At 49.3% G+C, this 10,250-nt stretch overlaps 1 protein-coding gene and 1 pseudogene across 1 annotated transcript; one reads left to right on the top strand and one right to left on the bottom strand.

The window, feature by feature from the left end:
• Positions 1-536: 536 nt before the first annotated feature.
• On the top strand, positions 537-2,983 carry INHA (inhibin subunit alpha). Its single transcript, XM_054586138.1, has 2 exons — positions 537-807; positions 2,148-2,983. The coding sequence occupies exons 1-2, from the start codon at positions 537-539 to the stop codon at positions 2,981-2,983; spliced, it is 1,107 nt and encodes a 368-aa protein (XP_054442113.1).
• A 3,701-nt stretch (positions 2,984-6,684) lies between these two features.
• LOC129080586 (UBX domain-containing protein 2B-like) lies at positions 6,685-9,563 on the bottom strand (annotated as a pseudogene).
• Between the last annotated feature and the right edge of the window lie 687 nt (positions 9,564-10,250).

The following is a 10,250-nucleotide window of genomic DNA, read 5'->3' as shown; positions in this document are numbered from 1 at the left end:
CAGCCTGTCCTCCCATGACTGGCCCAGCAGCCCTTTGTTTGAAAGGGGCTCCAGAAGGTCTGAGGGGCTCGTGCATTGTCTCCCTGACCAATAACACTTTTTAGGAACCCGCAGACACCCCGTGCCAGCCTCCTGTCCCACAGGTGCTGGGTCTGGGATGTGACTCACATTGTGTGTGTGTATGTGTGTGTGTGTGTATGTGTGTGCACCCGTGTGCAGGGGGAAGGGGTTGTATGCAAGGGTCAGGTCACTTAGGGTGAAAACCCTCACCAGCACCCTCCCCCGCATTCCTGGCGGGAGTGGGAGATAAGGCTCAGGGCCACAGACATCTGCGTCAGAGAGGAGGTCTCAATGCCACGGGCAGGGGCGACGGAGACTGCAGGGCGTGGGAAGGCCTGGGGAAGACTAGGGTGAGAGGGGCAGAAGAGGCGGGGTGGGGGGTGGGCTGGGGAGGGGGCAGTGGGGAGGCCGGGGCAGACCCTGACAAAGGGCACAGGGCAGGGTGTGGGCTTACCACTGGCAGGGACAAGTGAGCTATGTTGCCCCAGCTGCCACTGCTGCTCCTCTTGCTGGTGGCCCCACAATGGGGGCACGGCTGCCAGGGGACAGAGCTGGACCGGGAACTTGTCCTGGCCAAGATGAGGGCCCTGTTCCTGGATGCCTTGGGACCTCCGGCAGTGACCGGTGAAGGTGGGGATCCTGGAGTCAGGCGGCTGCCCCGAAGACATGCTGTGGGGGGCATCATGCACAGGGGCCCCGAGCCTGAGGAGGAGGAGGTCTCCCAGGCCATCCTTTTCCCAGCTACAGGTAATGAGGATGGGGAATGGCGGCTTTGAGGAGCAGCATGGTACGCAGCGTGGGATCGGAAGGCAGGCAGATCTGCGTTTGAATCCCAGACCTGCCACTCAACTGGCTTTGCAACAATGGGCCAATAACTAAACCTCCCTGAGTCTCTGTCTCCTCACCGATAAAATGGGCAGTAATGCCTCCCTCTCAGGACTCAGGGAGATGGCGTATTCAGATCGCACGGCTCCTTAGGAGGCGTTATGGGGATTGTCGCCTGGGAGGCCAAGGGTTTCTAGAGACGGAGATACTTGGGTATGGACCCCTTTCTGCCACCCTTTCTCCTATCTCCACCTTTGCTCCATGCTCCGAACCTTGTTTCTGTAGCCCCAAGTATCTGAGACTTGAGAAGACATGAGGGATGCAGGAGAAAGAGTAGCTGGGAAACTTTTCCGGGATACCTACTTCACTTTCTCTTGAGTTCCCTTCTGACCTCCCCATGTTCCGCCGACTCGATGAGTAAGGGCCTCCTCTGGGCAGACTTTCTCATCCTCTGGCCCACCTCTCTTCCAGACAGGACCCTGTGCAGCACAGTCAGAAAAAGTGTGGCTTTGGGATCAGGGCGATTCCCAGCCTGGCCACTCGGTAGTTAAAAGCCACTTTACCTTTTTAACCCTCAGTTTCTTTATCTGCAAAATGGGCCAATTGTTGTGAGGTTTATAATGAGAGAACCCATTTCCTCAGCTGGTGCTGGTTCATGCTCGTTCAGTGGAGCCTGTGTACCTGTCAGGGTAAGGATGGCAGCTGCACTTTCTTAGAAAGCACTTTTATTCTCAGCTATATCCTTTCTCTTCCTCTTCCTGCTCTTCCGCCTCCCCTTTTTTGGTATTAACCTGCCTTTATAAGGTGGGCTTTTTTAAAAGAATGTATCTTGCAATATTTCTGACATGTAAAAAGATGTAAAGAATAACATAGCTTATGTACACAACATTCACGTTGCCCTTTCACACCATCAGATGAACAAAAACTTAAATCTAACTACCAATTCCAAGTGGTGGTGTAGGTAAAGTGGCAGGGCCTCGTGCACAGTGCTGATGGGAATATTAACTGGTGAAATCACCAGAGAGAGACGCTGGCAATGTCTTGTGTTTTTAAACTCCTTTAATGATGAAATAACAAATCAGGAGCCTCTGTCTGTTCTCTCAAGACTGGGGAGAGACCCTGTGTCTGGCAGAGCATTCAGTGCGGGGCTTGGCAGGCCCCTGAATGGCAGCTGCTTCCCTCCTGTTGAGCAGGAGGGGCCCCAGGTTCTGCCAGTTCGGGGCTGCCCATGAGGTCTCTGCATGTCCCTTTATCTCCTGCAGGCTCCAGCTGTGAGGGCCAGCCCGCTGCTGCGAGGGAGCGTGTCCCGGAGGCCGAGGGGGGTCTCTTCTCCTACATGTTCCGGCCGTCCCAGCACACACGTAGCCGCCAGGTGACTTCGGCCCAGTTGTGGTTCCACACGGGACTGGAGAGGCAGGGCACAGCAGCCTCGAATAGTTCTGGACCCCTGCTAGGCCTGCTGGCCGTGTCATCACGGGGTCCCATGGCTGTGCCCATGTCCTTGGGCGAGGCGCCCCCCCGCTGGGCTGTGCTGCACCTGGGCCCCTCGGCACTGCCCCTGCTGACCCATCCCATCCTGGTGCTCCTGCTGCGCTGCCCTCTCTGCTCCTGCTCAGCCCGGCCTGAGACCACGCCCTTCTTGGTGGCCCACACGCGGGCCAAGCCCCCGACCGGAGGGGAACGAGCCCGACGTTCGACGCCTCCGCTGCCCTGGCCTTGGTCCCCCGCTGCACTGCGCCTGCTGCAGAGGCCTCCAGAGGAGCCCGCTGCCCATGCGCACTGCCACCGGGCTGCCCTCAACATCTCCTTCCAGGAGCTGGGCTGGGACCGGTGGATCGTACACCCACCCAGTTTCGTCTTCCACTATTGTCACGGTGGCTGTGGGCTGCCCACCCAACCAGACCTGTCGCCACCGGTCCCTGGACCTACCCCCACCCCCGTTCAGCCCCTTTTCCTGGTGCCAGGGGCCCAACCCTGCTGTGCGGCTCTCCCGGGGACCATGAGGTCCCTCCATGTCCGCACCACCTCAGATGGGGGCTACTCCTTCAAGTATGAGACAGTGCCCAACCTTCTCACGCAGCACTGTGTTTGTGTCTAAGGGGGTCCTGCTGGCGGTGAAACCCCCACCATCCCCCGGTCGGGGGAAGGGCAGAATGGAAAATAGATGTTCTCCATTTCCCTCCTCCTTCCACTTCTCTGCCTGCGGGTTCCCTCCCCACCTTAACCCTGTCCCATGGGTAGCGTGACAATAAACAACCCAGTGCGTATGACTTGGCATTGCATTTTAGGGCTCTTGTGATACGGCCGGGGTTCTGGGGGAGATCTGAGCCCTGGGAGAATGGGGTTGGGAGATCTCAGGTCACTTAGCCTCACTTGACCTTGGAGATCTGCGGTTCAAGAGCTGGATTTGGATGTGTATCTGGTGGGAAGCTACAACATTTGGGGATGACAAAAAGGTGATCGAAGCTCCTGAGAGCCACTCCGGAGGCGGAACTAGTCCTCATATCCGCTGGACCCGATGTGTCAGTCCGGCTGTCTGCCTCGCCACACCTAAAAGCAACCGAGGCACTCAGAGCAGCTGCATCTAAGGTGTCCAGAAGCGCCTCCGCTGCCATTCTCTGCCCTAGCTCATGGGCACCTAGTTCAAGGTCAGGTGATTTGTAGACTGCTCAGAGATCATGGCTTGGGGCCCCACAAAGACAGATGGATGTTCAGAGCTGGTAAGATCTTGGATTTCTCAGGAACTTGGGTGAGACATAAGGCAGTATCTGAAAGCTGACAAGGATGGAGAGGAGGCAGAAGAACGAAGACCCGAGGATTTTAATTTGCTAAGGGCCCTGGAACTCCCTGGAACCTATCACTGGCTCATGATAAGGTAGCCCTTCAGGAAGCCTGGTTGTGCTGTGACCCTGGTCCTTGAAATATTTGGCTCCCTGATGCATCCTGTGTATCTTTACTTTACCCAACTCAGTCCTTAAGGTGGAAAGCACAGAAACGCAGAACTACTGTTGGAAGGATGTGTGCTCTTGTGTGCATCTGTGCACACACTTTGTGTACGTGCTGAGTCCAGAGCAGGGGGCAAGGAGCCCCTTTCTTTCCCTATTGGGTTCATTGTGCCTGCTGTAATTGGCCACGGGGATCCCCCCACCCTTCCCTCCTTGCTTTGTTCACTCTCCTCCCCTGGGTCCTGCTCTCCTCCTGCCCCACCCCAGCTCTGCCTCTCAACCAGCTGGTTCCATCCAGTCTCCCTTTAATGGAGCTGTGTGTGGAGGGGACGGCTGGGGATGCTCAGGCCCCTCAGACTGGAATTCCAGAGCACTGTCTAACACCGACTGCACAACTGCAGTGTGTATTTCTGCTAACAGAGTGACTCATTGGAGACTCCCCCCTGCTAACCCAGCTGGACGGGGTGAGCTGGTAGGCACCTGCCCAGGCAGGGGATGTGGAGGGGAGAGAATCCCAACCCAGGATCCTTTGGCTAACACCTTCCCCCTGCTTGAGCTGAGCTGAATGATAGATTGTTCCTCAAAGCACCGGAGCCCACCAGAGCAGCCCTCGGCCACGCTCCTGCCAGAGCCTCAGGGGACACTGAATCCCAAAGAAAGCTGCAGCTTCTCTGGAGAGGAGATCTGCCCATCATCGTTCTGAGTCTCTCCAAGCACCTTCAGCTGGGCCCCGCATAGCAGTCGGACTGTGCTCAGGGCTCCCGGGGTTGCTGCTCAGGCAGCGAACTGCGGAGAGGAATGGCTGGGCCCGGCCAGGGTGGCGAATGGGAGACTTGCCTCGAGCCCACCTGAGCATCGCTCTCTCCCTGTGGCTCCCCTTGCCAGATCATCCTCGCCTGAGAGGCGCCTTTCCCTGGGGCCTTCAGTCCTCCCAGCAGGCTCAGGACGGATCCTCCTTCTCCCTGCTGGGGCTGCCTACAAGCCGAGCCGGCGTTGTCCAGACTCTTCCTGTCCCGGGACTGCGAATGAGTTCAGGGAGCTGAGGACACCATGGAGGGGCACAGCTTTCTTCTGCACTAGGTCACTTAGGAGATTGCTATTGCTGGTAAAAGTTTTCACATATCTGAGACAAAGAGAGGAAAGTGAGTATGACATAGTATCTTCCAACAAAGCCAGAGGTATTCATTTTAAAGGGCTGTCCTTTATTCTAAAGTTATCCTTTCTCTGTGAGTACTGTGAAAGTGTTATTTCTTTTATGGTATTAAGACAATGGTAGAAGGTAGTGTTTTTTGTTTGTTTTAAAGTATTTTTTAGAAATTAAAAAACAGATTTTATTTATTTATTTTTAGAGAGAGGGGAAGAGAGAGAGAAAGAGAGAGAGACAGTAATGTGTAGTTGCCTCTCACGCACCCCTACTAGGGACCTGGCCTGCAGCCCAGGCATGTGCCCTGACTGGGAATAGAACCGGCGACGCTTTGGTTCACAGGCTGGCACTCAATCCACTGAGTCACATCAGCCAGGGCTGTTTTAAAGTATTTTTAAATAACAAGATTAAAACTTGGAAATTCTTATTTGGACCCTAAGATTTTTCTTTGTAATTTTGCTGATGGAATTTCCAAATCTGTGAAATCCTGAAGTCTGGGTGCCACTGGTCTGAGCAAATTAGGAAGATACAGCCGCCCCTCCCTAAGAGAGACAGTGACTAAGGACATCTTTTGTCCTCATTCTTGGCCTGGAGACTAAGAGCAGTAGACTTCAGGGATCCTCCCTGTTCCAGTGCTAATCATTAGGGACACTATGCACACTTTACTGGGAGCTAGTCTGAGTAGAAAACCCAATTCAAATAAGCTTAGATTAAAACAAAACAAAACAAAACAAAAACCACTGGCGGGGGCGGGGAAGTGGGGCCAGGAAGAGCAATGTTGTGGGGGGATTGGGACAACAGTAATAGAACAACAATAAAAAAAAAAATCTTAAAAAAAATAAATCACTGGCTTATAGCAAGTCCAGGAGCACAGCTGGCTAAGATATGGCTGATTGTGGGCTTCAAAGATGCTACAAGGATCCAGCTATAGGGTCTACATCCTCTGAGTCAGCTCCGTCCCTGCTCTGTCCTTGGCGGCCTGGGCTGCTCCAGGCTCCCATCACCACACGACTTGGTCTAGTAGGAGGGAGTTCACATACAGAAGGCCCAGAAAGACTGTGCTGATTAAGGTCATATGCTTCTCTAGGAAGGTTGCCCGAGGGAACAGAATGAGCTAATGACTTAGATTTATGGGCCCTACCCTTGCAGCCCAGAGCCTAAAACACCAGGGCTAAGGGTGAAAAAAGGTGATATCCTCGAAGCAGGGTACAGTTACCCCAAAAAGGTGGGGTGGAGGCGAGAGAAAAGTGCTGTTGGTTCCTCCTCCCCATTATCTCTCACATCAAGCCTGCTCTCTATCCCTACATAGGCAATATTTTGTCCTTTAGGTGGCAATTCTCTTTTTTTAAAAATTTTTATTTATTTATTTTTAGAGCGAGGGGCAGGGAGGGAGTTAGAGAGGGAAAAACATCAATCCATTGTTTTACCAGAACCAAATGCACAACTCAGGCATGTGCCCAGACCGGGAATCAAACCAGTGACTTTTTGCTTTGCAGGATGATGCCCAATCAACTGGGCCACACCAGTCAGTGCTAGGGAGCAATCCTTGACTGAGCAATTCAGCAGCCTCCTAACCAGTCTCTAAACAGTCATTCCCTACCCCTCCAGGGCATGTTTACCTGGCTTCAAGGAAGCAGTCACAAAACTCCAGAGGAGATCTCTCTTGAAATCTTCTGCCAGCAGTAATGCCACTTTAAAGAATTTCTATTGTTATTCTTTCTTGCTGAATTTCAGAAGCATGCATGCAATGATAGTCACCCTTCTCTTAACAGACTCCAGAAATTAAAGCATTCTTGGGGATATTAAAAGGTCTCAATTACCTGTCACCTAAATTGAAACTGTTATTTGGGGTGGTGAACACACAATACTGTGTTCAGATGATGTGTTGTGGAATTGTGCACCTAAAACCTGTTTAATTTTGTAAACCAGTGTCACCCCAATAAACTCAAGAAAAAGGAAAAAATACATTGAAACTGTGGCTCTACAGTTTAAGCAAAATCTGGACATCTTGCAGCCGATTACTCCGTAGATGTATTCAAACCACTTATAAAAGGTGGTTTGATGACCCCATCATCAAACTCCATTTTGTAGCGTTACCTGTAAATGACTTAGCTTAGCCATCACCTGAACCTCCTGAGGCTTTGTTCACACGGACAGTCCCACATTCCTTTGCCCCTTTGAAAAGTTCATTCACAACTTTCCCAGTAGAAAGTCAAATTAGATGTAGCCCAGTGTATTCATGCTCCCTTGAATACCATACTGCAATGGAGCGAAGTGGTGGTCAGCCCCCAGCCAAGTGAACACATCCCCAGGGGGCGGAAAACCTTTGAGGTGGCTGGTGTTCGTGCAGTTTTAAACACTGTAACTTTAGGTCTATCAGATCTGGAAGATTTTCATTTCACTTCATCTTCATATAATGCTGCCAAGGCCAATTTATTTCTTGATATATTACCACTTTGGTTGTTTTCAGGTTTCTTTGAGAGGTCTTCATTTTTTTCTTAAATTCTGCAAATCCAGTGCTTTTGGGGGCCACAGCCCTGAAGGCCCCCCACCGTGGGCTGGTGCTGCCCTTGTCATCATCTGCCCGGTCCCCGGGCTCTTATCCTTTGAATGTTTCTTTTTTCCTCCTTTTTTTTTTGGGGGGGGGAGTGTATGGGTGATGGGACATTTTATCCTATTTTTTAGTTTGAACACATTTACTGTCTTTGCTTACCATTGTTTTTTTGTCTCTCGCTTCTTCCTCTTAGATTCATTTTTCTCAATGCTGACCTATCCTCTTTTATTATTTATCTCAGAGTAGGTCTGTAGGTGATAAACTTTATGAACTCCTCTTCCAAATGAAGAACACTTGAACCATGGTTGGGCTGTTTGTATAATTCTAGATTCAAAGATGTTTTTCCTCTGAATTTTGAAAAAGTCTCTTCCTTTTCTTCTTGCATCCTGTTTTTCAGTGAGAGACTTAATGTCAATATGATTCTCATACTTTTGTAGTTCATCCATTTTTTCCCCCTCATTGGAAGTTTTCAAGATATCTTCCTTACCATGACATCTGAAATTGCATTACAGCAGATCTACATGTAAGTTTTGAAACTAACCTTTAGTGTCAAAGAGATCTTTGGCATTTGGTGGACCCTTTCAAACTGAATATGCATAGTTTTCTTCAATTCTGGGACATTTTCTTTTTTTATTTATTTGAATATAACTTCCTATCACATTCTTTCTAATTTCTACCCCAGAACTTTTATTAGGTGATATTGAAAGTTTTAGGTCAGTCCTCTGTACATTTTAGGTTTTCTTTTAGAAATACTTTTAATATTTTGTCTTGTACAATGTGCTAGAAAAACATTATTTGCTCAGTCCTTCAGGTCACATGGTACCCATTACTGTGTTAATTTTGATCATTATTTTGAAAGGAGTTTAGCTTTTTAGTTGATTTTTAAAAAACAAATGTGCTATCCTTTTGCATCCAAGAATGTTATAATTATTCTAAAGTCCTGTTCTTGTTTTAGAAGCCATTTCAAGTATTGAAAGTTTTAGATGAATTTGCTCTCTCTTTCAAGATGTTGACTTTCTTAAAATGTTTGGTAATTATTAGTTGGAAGCTCATCTTATCTGAGATTCCCTTTTAGACTGGTTGCCCTCTCTGATTGTGTACTCTTTAGCAAAAGGGGTATAAGACTGTGGGGTTTCAAAAAATATATTCTTTTCCTTCCACTTTCTAAGTTCTCCTGGCTCCGCTAGTAGCCAAATTAGCAGAGACAGAATAACAGAAGAAAATGAAAGTTTACTCAATGTACATAGGGAATCTACATAGACACATAAATTCATGAAAATTCCCAGGACAGTGAAACAACATTGGGCATATAAGACATTTGGACAAAGGGCAAAAGGGAGGGGAACAGGGTATTAGATTTCAGAAGTGAGAATGGGCAATTTACAAGTAGTTAAGAGGGAACACACATGGCAAGAAAATCCTTTCTGCATGACTCAGAAACAACTGGACACACTGGGTATCTAGCTAACAGGCACCTGCCTGAAGCCCTTTTGTTGACCATATGAACTCAGACTGGGCTAAGGGAGACACCCTAAATCCCCTTCCTGAAGTGGGTTTCTCTGTCTGAATCTCTTGGGCAGGAAAGCGGGGAAGAGCAAAGATTCTGAGTCCTTGTTTCTTAGTAAACAAGCTTAAAATTAATATCTCAAAAAGCAGCTTCAGGTGTCAGAATTTTGGTCCTTTCAAGATAATGACCTTGAAGGTCATCAGATTAGCAACCTTAATTCCATCTGCAATCTTAGTTCTCCTATGTGATCCAATGTGACATTTTCACAGGTTCTGGGGGTTGGAATGCAGACCTCTTTGGGGAGAGGGACCATTATTCTGTCTGCCCGAAACATAATGCATGTTATGGTAGAAACAGTGCTATGAAGAATGGTTCATAGTGTATATCAAAATTTATTGTCAGTGACTGTCTGGTAGGGGGTATTTTGGCAGCTTGTCTTCTGTAAGTTGGCACTTTCCTTTCCTCCTAGGTATGAGCGGCCACCGGGAACACTTACCCTTTCTCTTCACCTAATGGTCTCAGATTCATCACTCCCACTTGGAGGTGGATAATCCTGCTGGAGTCTCTTGGCTCCAGGAGACAAGAAAGGGGTGTCTAGTAGCTGACTTGCTTGGCACCCTGAATCATCAATGCCCTGTTGGGTGCTCCTGAGCGCAGGCGCTCCAGGGTCCACCCGCTTTGGGCATGGAGTTCTCTCAGTGCTGTTTTCGGCTCCCGTGGTCTTCTACGGCCATGCACACCTGCCACTTCTCCGACCGCTTCCCACCTGCCATCCGTCTTTCAGAGAGTCCTCATGACTCCTTGTGGTTTCTGGTCCACCAACGGCTCTGCTTGTTGTCCAGGATGATTATGAATTTGTCTACTTATTTTTATAACTTTTCTGTTATTTCTCACCACTTATGATGGGAGAGAGAGGCTGCAGCATGTATTCATTTTGCAATCTTTTGCTAGCGTAGGCACCTAGATACTAAAAGAGAAGGGAGCAAAATTGGCTAAACTTAATTAGGTCGAAAGCTATAGCTTCACGCACTCCAGGGGATAGCTGAATCCCTGACAAGGGACTAATACCCCTCCATTGTCCCCTATTTAGGGAACCAGTTTTCCAATCTCCCCAGGGTGCAACTGGTCCATTTACTCGAACTATGAAGGGGAGGAGTAAACAATAAAGGGGAAGTGCCCCTTCTGGGCACCTGTGCACTAGAAGCCAAGATGACA

This window comes from Pteronotus mesoamericanus, unplaced genomic scaffold (assembly GCF_021234165.1).
Source record: "Pteronotus mesoamericanus isolate MK-2021 breed Mesoamerican mustached bat unplaced genomic scaffold, CSHL_Meso_final contig_90, whole genome shotgun sequence".
Taxonomy (NCBI): domain Eukaryota; kingdom Metazoa; phylum Chordata; class Mammalia; order Chiroptera; family Mormoopidae; genus Pteronotus; species Pteronotus mesoamericanus.
This window is presented reverse-complemented; position numbering and strand designations above follow the sequence as displayed.